The sequence below is a fragment of the Leuciscus leuciscus genome (assembly GCF_965113295.1).
Source record: "Leuciscus leuciscus genome assembly, chromosome: 4".
NCBI classification, from domain to species: domain Eukaryota; kingdom Metazoa; phylum Chordata; class Actinopteri; order Cypriniformes; family Leuciscidae; genus Leuciscus; species Leuciscus leuciscus.
This window is the reverse complement of record NC_138728.1, coordinates 827,092-844,591: the sequence shown is the minus strand read 5'-3', so window position 1 is coordinate 844,591 and position 17,500 is coordinate 827,092. Positions and strand designations below refer to the sequence as shown.

The 17,500-nt window shown below is 39.3% G+C and overlaps 1 protein-coding gene across 1 annotated transcript in view; it reads left to right on the top strand.

The window, feature by feature from the left end:
- The window catches only part of LOC309496670 (glutamate receptor ionotropic, kainate 2), a 65,598-nt gene that overhangs the window by 33,753 nt on the left and 14,345 nt on the right, over window positions 1-17,500 (top strand). The window contains exons 7-11 of the mRNA XM_082166761.1: window positions 1,408-1,551; window positions 2,892-2,999; window positions 7,154-7,267; window positions 7,669-7,875; window positions 14,642-14,865. Coding sequence (XP_082022887.1) covers window positions 1,408-1,551; window positions 2,892-2,999; window positions 7,154-7,267; window positions 7,669-7,875; window positions 14,642-14,865 — 797 coding nt within the window. The remainder of the gene's footprint in view (window positions 1-1,407; window positions 1,552-2,891; window positions 3,000-7,153; window positions 7,268-7,668; window positions 7,876-14,641; window positions 14,866-17,500) is intronic.

Genomic DNA, 17,500 nt, shown 5'->3' with positions numbered 1-17,500 from the left:
GAGCCATAAAAGCCTGATGTATCAAATATGATTCTCAACAAAAAACACATGCAAACGTTATTTTTTGATTTTCTAAAAATGTTTAATAAACGGTTGCATTTAAAAAAACATGATTATTTCATCAGCCAGGCTTTACAGGGTTAACAGTGCCGGTTCTCCTGTTCTGATCCGATGCTCCGGAGTTTTTCTGTTGCCATGGAGACGCTCTTCATCGGAACGCTGTTGCCATGGAGACGCTCTTCATCGGTAAAGTCGCGTCTGTTCGGCGCCAAAAGAAAAACACAATCTGGCAACTTTTAAAAACAACCCCCCCCTCCCCCTCCCTCTCTCTCTCTCTCTCTCTCTCTCTCTCTCTCTCCCTCTCTCTCTCTCTCTCTCTCTCTCTCTATCATCTTGACAACCGTTGCTGCCAGTGAGGCAGAGTTGCCATGGAAACCGTTGCTGGTGTGGTCAATCTCTGTTGCTAGCGTACGGCAGGAGGCCTGTGATGGGACGAGGGTTGCCACGGTGATTTCCGTCCTGTGATTGGTTATAATTAAACACTGTAGTAATGAAGAGCTCATCATCATCATCCTCAGCTCAACACACACACACACGGCTGATTTCAACACGTCACACACATGCAGATACTCACAACACTGTAGGATCGTCTCCAGTTCTTCTGTCTGAGCTGGAAGCCATCATTAGCATAGTAACACACACACACACACACTTACGAACACACTCACACTCACACACACACACACACACACTTACGAACACACTCACACACACACACACACACACACACACACACACTTACAAACACGTTTACAAACACACTCTCACACACACACACACACACACACACACTCTCAAACTCACTCACACACACACACACACACACACACACACACACACACACACACACACACACACACACACACACACACACACACACACACACACACACACACACACACACACACACACACACACACATTATCCACAAGAGCAGTAATGAGAGGAGCATCCTCTTAATAACTGTGTGTGTTTAAATTGTCATTCATGGGATCTATTTATGAGCCTTAAGGATCTCACACTAATTGGGACGAGTGTGAATATGTGTGTGTGTGTGTGTGTGTGTGTGTGTGTGTGTGTGTGTGTGTGTGTGTGTGTGTGTGTGTGTGTATGTATGTGATGGGGTGTGTGTGTGTGTGTGTGTGTGTGTGTGTGTGTGTGTGACGTGATGGGTAGGGTGTGTGAAGGGGAACAGAATATACAGTTTGTAAAGTATAAAAACCATTAAGCCTATGGATTGTCCTCACAAGTACAGCTAACCAAACCTGTGTGTGTGTGTGTGTGTGTGTGTGTGTGTGTGTGTGTGTGTGTGTGTGTGTGTGTGTGTGTGTGTGTGTGTGTGTGCAGACGGACGCTGCGCTCATGTACGATGCGGTTCACGTTGTCGCTGTGGCCGTCCAGCAGTCGTCTCAGATCACGGTCAGTTCTCTCCAGTGTAACAGACACAAACCCTGGCGCTTCGGTGGGAGATTCATCAGCCTCATCAAAGAGGTACACACACACCTCAGCACACACACACACACACCTCAGCACACACACACACCTCAGCACACACACACACACCTCAGCACACACACACACACCTCAGCACACACACACACACCTCAGCACATACACACACACACCTCAGCACACACACACACACCTCAGCACATACACACACACACCTCAGCACACACACACACACCTCAGCACACACACACACACACACCTCAGCACACACCTCAGCACACACACCTCAGCACACACACACACACCTCAGCACACACACACACCTCAGCACACACACACACACACACACACACACACCTCAGCACACACACACACACCTCAGCACACACACACACACACACACACACACACCTCAGCACACACACACACACACACACACACACACACACACACACACACACACACACACACACACCTCAGCACATACACACACACACACACACACACACCTCAGCAAATACACACACCTCAGCAAATGTGTGTGTGTGTGTGTGTCATTATCTCAGATAAATCACTCTTTGTGTTCTGAATGCAGGTGTGTGTGTGTGTGTGTGTGTGTGTGTTGAGAGTGTTGTGTGTGTTTCTCCTTAGATCTTTGGTCTCATAGCTGGTAATTTGTGAGAATGACACACTGTATCTGCAGTCTTTGAAGTGAAACATCATCCTGAGGAACGATGTGTCACACACACACACACACACACACACACACACACACACACACACACACACACACACACAGACGAACACAGAGAGAAAACACACGTCATGACAATAAAACACAATACGATTCATATAGAGAGAAATGAACACACTCTGATATAAAGCCACTACTGTACATGTGAAATTACAACTAAACTTAATAAAATGAAAACTTAGAGGTTTGAATGATAAAAACAAGGTGAATTCATGATAAAACTCTATTCATTTTTTTATTTTTTTTTATTTTTTATTAATTCAACTTTATTTATCAAATTTAATTATCCAGTTACTGTATATATTGTTCTAAATGTATTTATCTATCAAATAAATAAATATCCTTAAAAAATATAAACAGAATATGATCTCAGTCTTGATCAGAGAAGATATTAAATGTAAATATGATATCATCAGATATTAAATCAATGCAATTTTTGTGAGATCATATACATATTTTTTCATTTGTCTTTCATACAACACAGTGAAAAAGATTAATCTGAAATGTTCAATCATTTATTTAATGAGTTTAATATAGTTATTATTCAAGTCATATTTTTTAATGTAGTGTGTGCAATATTTCCTAATATCTCTCTCTCTCTCCCTGATATCTGATGTCTCCACAGGCGTCGTGGGACGGACTGACGGGGCGAATCCTCTTCAACAGAACCAACGGCTTGAGGACAGACTTCGACCTGGACGTGATCAGTCTCAAAGAGAACGGCCTCGAGAAGGTGTGTGTGTGTGTGTGTGTGTGTGTGTGTGTGTGTGTGTGTGTGTGTGTGTGTGAGTGTGTGTGTGTGTGTGTGTGTGTGTGTGTGTGTGTGTGAGTGAGTGAGTGAGTGAGTGAGTGAGTGAGTGAGTCAGTGATTGTGTGAGAGTGAGTGAGTGAGTGAGTGAGAGAGAGAGTATGTGTAAGTGATTGTTTGTGATAATATATGTGTGAATTCATGCATTGGTGATGTGTGTGTGTGTGTGTGTGTGTGTGCGTGTGTGTGTGTGTGTGTGAGTGAGTGAGTGAGTGAGTGTGTGTGTGTGTGTCAAGTCAAGTTTATTTGTATAGCGCTTTTCACAATACAGATTGTATCAAAGCAGCTTCACAGTATTAAATTTAAATAATACAACAAAGTTTGTTTCAAGAGGAATTTATTGATTGATAAAATTAAATTAAATATCCCCAAAATATCCCCAACTGAGCAAGCCAAAGGCAACAGTGGCAAGGAACCGAAAAACTCCATCAAGTGACCTAATGGTGTCCTAAAACTCCATCAGGTGACCTAATGGAGAAAAAAAAACCTTGGGAGAACCCAGGCTCAGTCGGGGGCCAGTTCTCCTCTGGCATTTATGAGCTAGAGGCCGGATTGTAGTTTGAACTGTAGGATTATATGAATGCCTGGCTGAAGAGATGCGACTTTAATCTAGTTTTAAACTGGGAGAGCGAGTCTGAGCAACGAACAGTATCAGGAAGACTATTCCAGAGTTTTGGAGCCAAATGTGAAAATGCTCTCCCTCCTTTGGTGGTTCTGGATATCCTAGGTATGACCAAAAGCCTTGAATTTAGTGATCTTAAAGAGCGCGATGGATTATAGGGCGATAGAAGATCCGTTAAATAGACTGGAGCTAAGCCGTTTAGGGCTTTATAAGTCAGTAGCAATACCTTGTAATTAATACGGAGCTTTATAGGTAACCAATGCAGTGATGATAAAATCGGTGTTATATGATCATATTTTCTTGATCTAGTAAGAACTCTAGCGGCGGCATTTTGGACTAACTGTAGCTTGTTTATTGAGGATGCAGGACAACCAGCTAATAAAGCATTACAGTAATCCAGTCTCGAGGTCATGAATGCATGAACTAACTTTTCTGCATCAGAAACTGATAGCATATTACGTAGCTTAGCAATGTTTCTAAGGTGGAAAAAGGCTGTTTTTGTAACATATGAAATATGATTTTCAAAAGACAGGTTGCAATCGAGTATAACACCCAGGTCTTTTACTGTAGAGGATAAAGTAACAGGACATCCTATGATGTTAAAGTTGTATTGTGCGAGGTTTTGTGTGTGTGTGTGTGTGTGTGTGTGTGTGTGTGTGTGTGTGTGAGAGTGAGAGTGAGTGAGTGTGTGTGTGTGTGTGAGAGTGAGTGAGTGAGTGAGTGCAGTGGTGTAGTCTAGTTTTTTGTAGTGAGTATACTCTAATACCCCCCCACTCACTATGCATACAGTATGCATCGACATGTAATTGAGAGCATTATGAAATACTAAGTGTTATCAACATGTCAATTTATTATAAGCAACACAAGACTTTAACAGCCAATGACATTTACAGCTGGGGAGGCTGGACTGATTTTCTTCTGTTTAGTGTTAATCACCATCTAACTCAGTCAGTTAAGAGCTACCTTTAGCCTTAGATGTTATATGAATAATGGTCCCTGAAGCACAGGTTTTATCAGCTGACAATTTTCCCCCCCAAAATTTTTTTTTAAACATTATAGGCACAAATACAAATGTACTTTTAGAAATGGTGTTTTTGAAAAAAAAAAGTGTTATTTTAAAATACATTTTACTGTGCAATTTCTTTCTAATTAATTTGAGTTAGACCGAACTTTTATTTTGGTGGGTTGTAGACATTTGAGTTTCTGTGTGTTTTAATAAACTAATATTATTATTATTATTATTATTATTAGGCCTGAAGTATACTCTACTGTGCAATAGTAATATATTTCTGTTATAATTTCTTCAAGTTATACCGAACTTTTATTTTGACAGGTTGTCGTAAAGACATAACAGTTTCGGTGTGTATATGAAACGAATGAATGACGATAGTTTTATCAAATGAAATGGTGAAATTCTCGCAGCTCTGCGATGAAATGCACATGTGTAGCTGTAGCCTACATCATTCATGTCTCAATACAGTGAAATGCTGAAAACACCACGAGCGTGAGTCACCCGTGCTTGTGTGTGTGTGTGCGTGCGTGTGCGTGTGTGTGTGTGGAGCACACAGTGGGTCTCATTCATGAAACACGAGCAGAACGAATTTTTGTGTAAATCGTGTGTAAAGTGGTTCTGGCGTAAATTTTCGGATTCATTAAAATGTTTGTATTTTCCAAATGTTAGTTGGTACGAAAGAAATCTACACCTGCTCCCAGCCACGCGTAAACAGTGCGTTTAACATCCGACCGTTTTGCTCATTAATAAGGCTGCATTTTAATTCACCTTAATCGGGTACATATTTACACAGCATTTTGAAAAAATATTATATATAGTAATTACATACGGGTTTTCTTTTTACTTTTATTACGAGAGCCAGTAATAGCATCTGCAAACAGAACACAAGTCCGCAAGTCTTTTTTTATTTTTTTAATATATTCAAGCTGTTTATTCATTTTTAAGTCCGCAAGTCACAAGTGTTGCAGTCAAGCTTCATGTCGAACCATTTTCTTTTCACTTCTGGGACTGTTCGATGAACAGATGAAACTCCATTAACTGCATCTGCCAAGCATTTTTACCTAAAGCATTTAGGTAAAAGCATTATTACCTAAAAAATCATTTTTTTAGGACCTGATACGCCACTATGTACGCTTGAAAATAAAATGTGGCGTTTTGAATGAACTTCTGATAATAAAAGTTCAATTTCTGCATCTGAGAAATTTATCTTCTTCATTCGCTTTTGAGAAGACATATGAAATCCTTCGTTTCGTGTCATAATATAATGCCCATATATAGTTGTCAGTCGGTTTTAATGGGCGGGATTTATGGTAATTGAGAGAATGAACGTGCACGCGCGTCCCATTTACGACTGATTGGAATTCATTAACCCACACACATTTCACTATCAAATCTGACGTTTACGAAGTATTTGTGAATCAGGAGAAGAATTTTCGGGAATTTCTCTTTACGCGCAAATCACTCACATATTTACTCGTATATTTACGAATGTTTCATGAATGAGACCCATTGAGCGCTCATTCCCAGAGACGCGTAGAACAATTGCAGTCTCTTTTAGCTTTAATATTCATAGACACTAGTCCATATCGAGATTTGATTCATTGTACAGCAGCTACTTTTGATTTATTCATTCAAAAATAGCCAAAATCCGTGACGTTCTGCCCTATAGCAAGTTCCATTTGTGACTGGATTCCGCGATTCTATCCGTGTCGCTTCGCAAACACAGACGGGGGGAATTTATGAATGAAAGTGAAAGTTCTGACACAAAACGAAGTTGTTACGTATCCTCACGCTTTTTTAAGTGGGTATACGCAAATCCTTGGCCTTTTCTAGTGGGTATACGGCGTATACCTGCGTATCACGTAGACTACACCACTGAGTGAGTGTGTGTGTGTGTGAGAGTGAGTGAGTGAGTGAGTGAGTGAGTGAGTGAGTGAGTGAGTGAGTGAGTGAGTGTGTGTGTGAGTGAGTGAGTGTGTGTGTGTGAGTGAGAGTGAGTGTGTGTGTGTGTGTGTGTGTGTGTGTGTGTGTGTGTGTGTGTGTGTGAGTGAGTGAGTCAGTGATTGTGTGAGAGTGAGTGAGTCAGTGATTGTGTGTGTGTGAGTGAGTGAGTGAGTGAGTGAGTGAGTCAGTGATTGTGTGTGTGTGAGAGAGTGTGAGTGTGAGTGTATGTGTGTGTGTGTGTGTGAGTGAGTGAGTGAGTGAGTGAGTGAGTGAGTGAGTGAGTGAGTGAGTGAGTGAGTGAGTGAGTGAGTGAGTGAGTGAGTGATTGATTGTGTGATTGTGTGAGAGTGAGTGATTGTGTGAGAGTGAGTGAGTGAGTGAGAGTGAGAGAGAGAGAGAGTATGTGTAAGTGATTGTTTGTGATAATATATGTGTGAATTCATGCATTGGTGATGTGTGTATGTGTGTGTGTGTGTGTGTGTGTGTGTGTTTCTTGCACAGATCGGGACGTGGGACCCTCCGCGTGGACTGAACATGACAGAGAATCACAAGAGTAAAATCACCAACATCACAGACTCGCTAACCAACAAATTACTGCGCGTGTCCACCATACTGGTAAACACACACACACACACACACACACTGAGACTCACACTTACACACACACACACACACACTGAGACTCACACTTACACACACACACACACACTGAGACTCACACTTAAACACACACACACACACTTTTTTTTTTTTTTTTTTTTTTTTTTTCATTAGGTCACCTGATGGCGTTTTAGGTCACTTGATGGAGTTTTTCGAGTTCTTGACTTGACTTGACACACACACACACACACAGAGACTCACACTTACACACACACATAACTATTTTCCTGCTTTTTGATTTTCGACTGTAAACACAGTTCTGCTAATCCACTAACTAATGAACCCGATGCTGTTGTGTGTGTGTGTGTGTGTGTGTGTGTGTGTGTGTGTGTGTGTGTGTGTGTGTGTGTGTTCAGGAGGAGCCGTACGTCATGTTTAAGAAGTCGGATAAGCCGCTGTACGCCAACGACCGGTTCGAGGGCTTCTGTGTGGATCTGCTCCGGGAACTCTCGGGAATCCTGGGCTTCCGGTACGAGATCCAGTTAGTGGAGGACGGGAAGTACGGGGCGATCGAGGAGAACACGGGCCAGTGGAACGGCATGATCCGCGAGCTCATGGATCACGTGAGTCACACTCTCACTGATGTCTACACACACACACACACACATTCATAAATGCAGCCTTGGTGAGCAGAAAAGACGACTTTTAAAAACATTAAAATCTTACCAATCCACAACGTTTGACTGAGAGTGTGTGTGTGTGTGTGTGTGTGTGTGTGTGTGTGTGTGTGTGTGTGTGTGTGTGTGTGTGTGTGTGTGTGTGTGTGTGTGTGTGTGTGTGTGTGTGTGTCTCTAGGGGTGTAACGATACCCTCATGTCACGATTCGACACGCATCACGATACTCTCGATACTCCAAGACACATGATAAAAGGTTCACAGAAAACGTCCTGTTGATTAAAATGCTAAATTTGATATTACATTGTGTGTGTAAATGAATAGTCTTGGACTTGGTGCTGAAACCCAATGAACAATAGAGACACCAGAATAACAATATTCATGATTCTGAAGCTGAAAATACAGAATTATTGTAGATGAATATGTTTCACTGACTAGATATATTTAAAATAATGTATAGGCCACTTTTACTGGTAACATCAGACATCTGACATTATCAGGACCCACAAATATGCATTATTATACATTATATTCAACATTATATAGTAGTTTAATGCAGTACTGACACTAAAACAGTAATTTTTATTTTGGGGGAACTATCCACTATTGTTGTATTGCGATATATTGTTACACCCCTATTGTTTTCAACAGTCTAACTCTCATTTTGTTTTGCAGTCATTTTGACCAGGAATGGATTTTCTTTTTCCCTGAAAATGCTAGTTAATGTTATTGCATTGGACTAAAATGTTACTCATACAGAGTATAACAACTTTAAAATATTTTTACACTTTACACTTTTTGGGTGAAACACTCAAAAACTGAACAGAACAGAACAGAACAGAACTGAACTGACTGAACTGAACTGAACTGAACTGAACTGAACTTACTGAACTGAACAGAACTGAACTGAACTGAACTGAACTGTACTGTACAGAACTGAACTGAACTGAACTGTACTGTACAGAACTGAACTGACTGAACTGTACTGTACTGTACTGAACTGAACTTACTGAACTGAACAGAACTGAACTGACTGAACTGAACTGACTGAACAGAACTGAACTGTACAGAACTGAACTGTACTGTACTGAACTGAACTGAACTTACTGAACTGAACAGAACTGAACTGAACTGAACTGTACTGTACAGAACTGAACTGAACTGAACTGTACTGTACTGTACAGAACTGAACTGACTGAACAGAACTGAACTGTACTGTACAGAACTGAACTGTACTGTACTGTACAGAACTGAACTGTACTGTACTGTACAGAACTGAACTGTACTGTACAGAACTGAACTGTACTGTACAGAACTGAACTGAACTGTACAGAACTGAACTGTACAGAACTGAACTGAACTGAACTGACTGAACTGTACTGTACTGAACTGTACTGTACAGAACTGAACTGTACTGTACAGAACTGAACTGTACTGTACAGAACTGAACTGTACTGTACAGAACTGAACTGTACAGAACTGAACTGACTGAACTGAACTGTACTGTACTGTACTGTACTGTACAGAACTGAACTGTACAGAACTGAACTGAACTGACTGAACTGTACTGTACTGTACTGAACTGAACTGTACTGTACAGAACTGAACTGAACTGTACTGTACAGAACTGAACTGTACTGTACAGAACTGAACTGACTGAACTGTACTGTACTGAACTGAACTGTACAGAACTGAACTGTACTGTACAGAACTGAACTGAACTGTACTGAACTGAACTGACTGAACTGTACTGTACTGAACTGTACTGTACAGAACTGAACTGTACTGTACAGAACAGAACTGAACTGTACTGTACTGAACTGAACTGAACTGTACAGAACTGAACTGTACTGTACAGAACTGAACTGTACTGTACAGAACTGAACTGAACTGAACTGTACAGAACTGAACTGACTGAACTGAACTGAACTGTACTGTACAGAACTGTACTGTACTCTACTGTACAGAACTGTACTGTACAGAACTGAACTGACTGAACAGAACTGACTGAAATGAACTAACTGAACAGAACTGAACTGAACTGAACTGACTGAACTGTACTGTACTCTACTGTACAGAACTGTACTGTACAGAACTGAACTGAACTGACTGAACTGAACTGACTGAACAGAACTGAACTGACTGAACTGAACTGAACTGTACTGTACTGTACAGAACTGTACTGTACAGAACTGAACTGAACTGACTGAACTGAACTGACAGAACTGAACTGAACTGAACTGAACTGTACAGAACTGAACTGTACTGTACTGAACTGACTGAACTGAACTGAACTGTACAGAACTGAACTGAACTGTACTGAACTGAACTGAACTGTACTGTACAGAACTGAACTGTACTGTACAGAACTGAACTGAACTGAACTGACTGAACTGAACTGACTGAACAGAACTGAACTGAACTGTACAGAACTGAACTGAACTGAACTGTACAGAACTGAACTGAACTATACTGAACTGACTGAACTGAACAGAACTGACCTGAACTGTACTGTACTGTACTGTACTGAACTGAACTGAACTGAACTGTACTGAACTGTACTGAACTGTACTGAACTGAACTGTACTGAACTGTACTGAACTGAACTGAACTGACTGAACTGAACTGTACAGAACTGAACTGAACTGAACTGAACTGTACTGAACTGAACTGTACTGAACTGAACTGTACTGAACTGTACTGAACTGAACTGAACTGACTGAACTGAACTGTACTGAACTGACTGAACAGAACTGACCTGAACTGAACTGAACTGTACAGAACTGAACTGAACTGTACTGAACTGAACTGAACTGAACTGAACTGAACTGTACTGAACTGAACTGAACTGTACTGTACAGAACAGAACTGAACTGTACTGTACAGAACTGAACTGAACTGTACTGTACAGAACTGAACTGAACTGAACTGTACTGTACTGTACAGAACTGAACTGAACTGTACTGTACTGTACAGAACTGAACTGTACTGTACAGAACTGAACTGTACTGTACAGAACTGAACTGAACTGTACAGAACTGAACTGTACTGAACTGAACTGAACTGACTGAACTGTACTGTACTGAACTGTACTGTACAGAACTGAACTGTACTGTACAGAACTGAACTGTACTGTACAGAACTGAACTGTACTGTACAGAACTGAACTGTACAGAACTGAACTGACTGAACTGAACTGTACTGTACTGTACTGTACAGAACTGAACTGTACAGAACTGAACTGAACTGTACTGAACTGAACTGTACTGTACAGAACTGAACTGAACTGTACTGTACAGAACTGAACTGAACTGTACTGTACAGAACTGAACTGAACTGTACTGTACAGAACTGAACTGACTGAACTGTACTGTACTGAACTGTACTGTACTGTACAGAACTGAACTGTACTGTACAGAACTGAACTGAACTGTACTGAACTGAACTGACTGAACTGTACTGTACTGAACTGAACTGTACTGTACAGAACTGTACTGTACAGAACTGAACTGAACTGTACTGAACTGAACTGAACTGTACAGAACTGAACTGTACTGTACAGAACTGAACTGAACTGTACAGAACTGAACTGACTGAACTGAACTGTACTGTACAGAACTGTACTGTACTCTACTGTACAGAACTGTACTGTACAGAACTGAACTGAACTGACTGAACAGAACCGACTGAACTGAACTAACTGAACTGAACAGAACTGAACTGAACTGAACTGACTGAACTGAACTGAACTGTACTGTACTCTACTGTACAGAACTGTACTGTACAGAACTGAACTGACTGAACTGAACTGACTGAACTGAACAGAACTGAACTGACTGAACTGAACTGAACTGTACTGTACTGTACAGAACTGTACTGTACAGAACTGAACTGAACTGACTGAACTGAACTGACAGAACTGAACTGAACTGAACTGTACAGAACTGAACTGTACTGTACTGAACTGTACTGTACTGAACTGAACTGACTGAACTGAACTGTACAGAACTGAACTGAACTGAACTGTACTGAACTGAACTGAACTGTACTGTACAGAACTGAACTGTACTGTACAGAACTGAACTGAACTGAACTGAACTGACTGAACTGAACTGACTGAACAGAACTGAACTGAACTGAACTGTACAGAACTGAACTGAACTGAACTGTACAGAACTGAACTGAACTGAACTGTACTGAACTGACTGAACTGAACAGAACTGACCTGAACTGTACTGTACTGTACTGAACTGAACTGAACTGTACTGTACTGAACTGTACTGAACTGTACTGAACTGAACTGTACTGAACTGTACTGAACTGTACTGAACTGAACTGAACTGAACTGAACTGACTGAACTGAACTGTACAGAACTGAACTGAACTGAACTGTACTGAATTGAACTGAACTGTACTGAACTGAACTGTACTGAACTGTACTGAACTGAACTGAACTGACTGAACTGTACTGAACTGTACTGTACTGAACTGTACTGAACTGAACTGAACTGTACTGTACAGAACTGAACTGAACTGTACTGAACTGAACTGAACTGAACTGTACAGAACTGAACTGAACTGTACTGAACTGAACTGAACTGTACTGAACTGAACTGAACTGAACTGTACTGAACTGAACTGAACTGTACTGTACAGAACTGAACTGAACTGAACTGTACTGAACTGAACTGAACTGTACTGAACTGACTGAACAGAACTGACCTGAACTGAACTGAACTGAACTGTACAGAACTGAACTGAACTGTACTGAACTGAACTGAACTGAACTGTACTGAACAGAACTGACCTGAACTGTACTGTACTGTACTGAATTGAACTGAACTGAACTGTACTGTACTGAACTGTACTGTACTGAACTGAACAGAACTGACCTGTACTGTACTGTACTGAACTGAGCTGAGCTGTACTGTACTGTACTGTACTGTACTGAACTGAACTGAACTGTACTGAACTGAACTGAACTGACTGAACTGAACTGAACTGTACAGACCTGAACTGAACTGAACTGTACTGAACTGAACTGAACTGTACTGAACTGACTGAACTGAACAGAACTGACCTGTACTGTACTGTACTGTACTGAACTGAACTGTACTGAACTGAACTGTACTGTACTGTACTGAACTGAACTGTACTGAACTGAACAGAACTGAACTGTACTGTACTGAACTGAACTGAACTGAACTGAACTGAACTGACTGAACTGAACTGTACTGTACTCTACTGTACAGAACTGTACTGTACAGAACTGAACTGACTGAACTGAACTGACTGAACTGAACAGAACTGAACTGACTGAACTGAACTGTACTGTACTGTACAGAACTGTACTGTACAGAACTGAACTGAACTGACTGAACTGAACTGACAGAACTGAACTGAACTGAACTGTACAGAACTGAACTGTACTGTACTGAACTGTACTGTACTGAACTGAACTGACTGAACTGAACTGTACAGAACTGAACTGAACTGTACTGAACTGAACTGAACTGTACTGTACAGAACTGAACTGTACTGTACAGAACTGAACTGAACTGACTGAACTGAACTGACTGAACAGAACTGAACTGAACTGTACAGAACTGAACTGAACTGAACTGTACAGAACTGAACTGAACTGAACTGTACTGAACTGACTGAACTGAACTGAACAGAACTGACCTGAACTGTACTGTACTGTACTGAACTGAACTGAACTGTACTGAACTGTACTGAACTGTACTGAACTGAACTGTACTGAACTGTACTGAACTGAACTGTACTGAACTGAACTGAACTGTACTGAACTGACTGAACTGAACAGAACTGACCTGAACTGTACTGTACTGTACTGTACTGAACTGAACTGTACTGAACTGAACTGAACTGTACTGTACTGAACTGTACTGAACTGAACAGAACTGAACTGTACTGTACTGAACTGAACTGAACTGTACTGTACTGAACTGTACTGAACTGAACTCTACTGAACTGAACTGAACTGTACTGTACTGAACTGAACTGAACTGTACTGAACTGAACTGAACTGAACTGTACTGAACTGTACTGAACTGAACTGTACTGAACTGTACTGAACTGTACTGAACTGAACTGAACTGTACTGAACTGAACTGTACTGAACTGAACTGTACTGAACTGAACTGAACTGAACTGTACTGAACTGAACTGTACTGAACTGTACTGTACTGAACTGAACTGTACTGAACTGTACTGTACTGACTGAACTGTACTGACTGTACTGTACTGAACTGAACTGTACTGAACTGAACTGTACTGACTGAACTGTACTGAACTGAACTGAACTGAACTGAACTCAGTTTCTGAGTGGAAAAAGTTCACAGCTTGTTCACTTCAAGAGGTGCATGATCTCAAATTCATGAGGCCTACGATCAATCCGATCCAAAAATAAACATAAAATCTGTGCCTATTGAAAGAAAACAAGTTGATTAAAAGATCAAACCCAATATTTAGTGATAATATTCTATATCAACACATTTACAAGCGATTTAAAAGGTGGGTCATTTTTGACCCGGAACAGCAAATAAGGTTTTCCAGCACAAGAGATTCTCACAAGTTGATTCAGAGTTGATTCATTTGAATCTTTTGGTTGGTTCTGGAGCTCTAGTCATTTTTGCTGCTAAACGAGTGTTAAGCTGGACATCATTGGTGTGTTCTGTTGGTGATTGACAGAAAGCGGACCTGGCCGTGGCGCCGCTGACCATCACGTACGTGCGAGAGAAGGTGATTGACTTCTCCAAACCCTTCATGACTCTGGGAATCAGCATTCTCTACCGCAAACCCAACGGCACCAACCCCGGCGTGTTCTCCTTCCTCAACCCTCTGTCCCCTGATATCTGGATGTATATTCTGCTGGCTTGCTTGGGTGTCAGTTGTGTGCTGTTTGTCATAGCCAGGTAACATGTGACCCTCGCGCTCGCGTGTGTGTGTGTGTGTGTGTGCGTCCGTTTTCATCCTCATTCAGCCTCAGTCTCGGGAAACGGGGACATTCGTGTCTGAAATTCTCTGCAGTTTAATCAAAATAATTGAAAAACGTAAAAATAACTCGATAGCAAAATATTATTGCATCAAACCACATTATTTACAACCAATATTGTTATATTTAGTGGCAAAAATAAAATAAATATAATTGCATATAATAAAATAAATAAAAACTAGAATCACTCTAAAGATGATGATGGCACATTTTTGCAAAAAATAAAATAAATAAATATTATTGCACAACACATCATTATTTAGAGTCTATATTTTTATATTAATTGACAAGAAAACCAAAAATATATAAGTTATCTGTATATTTGCCCCAAACTATATTATTCGCAATCGATATTTTTACATTACGTTGCAAAAAAATACAAAATATATATGTATAATTGCTCCAAACCACATTATTTACAGCCAATATTGTTATATTTAGTGGCAAAAATAAAATAAATATAATTGCATATAATAAAATAAATAAAAAATTAGAATCACTCTAAAGATGATGATGGCACATTTTTTGCAAAAAATAAAAGAAATAAATATTATTGCACAACACATCATTATTTAGAGTCTTTATTTTTATATTAACTGACAAGAAAACCCAAAATAAATAAGTTATCTGTATAATTGCCCAAAACTACATTATTTGCAATCGATATTTTTATATTACGTTGCAAAAAAAATTATATATATATGTATAATTGCTCCAAACCACATTATTTACAGCCAATATTGTTATATTTAGTGGCAAAAATAAAATACAAATAATTGCATATAATAAAAAAATAGAATCACTCTAAAGATGATGACTAAAATAAGGCACATTTTTGCAAATAAATAAATATAATTGAACCACACAACATTATTTACAGTTTATATTTTTATATTTAGTGGCAAGAAAAATAAAATAAATATAAATATTATTGCGTATAATTAAAAAAACAACCTAGAATCACTCTAAAGATGATGACTAAAATAAGACACATTTATGCAACTACAACAACAACAAAAAATATAGTATATATAATTGTTTTTATATTTAATAACAACATTATTTACAGTCTATATTTTTATATTAAGTGGCAAGAAAAATTAAATGTATATAAAATATAAATATAATTGCACCACACTACAATTTTACAGTGAATACTTTTACATTTAGATTACATTTACATTATTAAATATAATTGCATATAAAAAAAACTACAGTCTAAAGACAAAATACATAGAAAAATGCACAAAAGAAAGAAATGAATGAATGAATAAATAAATAAATAAATATAATTGCACCACACAACATTATTTACAGTGAATGTATAAGTTTACTTTAAACCAGAGTGAAATAATGATGTGCTGAAGTGTTTGTTCTCGGTTTCCTGCGATCGAGCTTCAGATGTTCAGGTAAAACCCTCTGGATATCCCATAATTACCTCTTTCCACCGTCATCCTCTCTAACATCCGTCTCTCTCTCTCTCTGCAATACTCCTTTAATATCTCTCTATGGTTTATGGCCATATCTCACAGGCGTCTCACGACTCAATCAGTCAAGCTCTGTTTACGGAGCAGAATCATGACCGCAGATGCGCTTTAACCCTCTGCTGCTCTTCACCTGAAGACTCAATGCTATTAATACTATATTTTAGTTCGATAAGGTTTTTTATTTAATATTTTGTATTTTTAAGGGATTTTATGCTACTAAATTATATTTACGCCGTATTTATAATCCATTTATTCACTTTTTGAGCATAAACCTGAACATTACATTTCCAAGTTAAACTGGTAAATCTAGAACGCTTTAGAGCGGCAGATTATTGATGAAGTGAAAAAAGTTTTAAAATTACGTTTATTGTTATGAAAAATTCACAAAAATACTATTTAAATTTTTTTTCCAAATGTTTTCAAAAACATGTTTACTCTAAAACTGTGAGAAAATGAAAGCCATAAATCTAAATAAGTTGTGTTTGAAATTTAAGCTTGATATCTGATCAAATGATCTTCAGTGAGATGTTGTTCGGCTGCAGTTCCACACGCTTCCACTAGAGGAGATTCGTCTCGTTCATCATCTCTGACCGCGAGGAGCTCAAGTGTGAATATTGTTTACAGGATCATTAAACCTGTTCAGATCATGATCATGATTTATATGTGTGTTCACACAGCAAGAGCCTGAAACCTTTACCAAGTTTCGTACGATTCCGATGAAAAAATAACAAATGTATGATTTCCCGAAGATCACCAGAAGTGTGTGTGCACACCCGGATGCTTCCGCTCAGCGGCGGTGTTTAGTGTTACTGGCGAGACGATACCAATGAAAAGCCACGACTGTCACCTAAGTTAGTTTGGAATATGCACAGTGTGTTTGTGAGGCATTCTGGGTAAGTTGTGGATGATTTGAGCTTTATTTGTGCAGAATGATGTGATGTTGAACTGGAGTCTTCAGGTTTCCGCTCAGGTTTGCTCTATAATTGCAATATTGACTTTTCAACTGCTTTATTGATTAGAAAAGCCCACATTTACCTCTAAACACACAGAGGAGTTTCTCCAGATCCA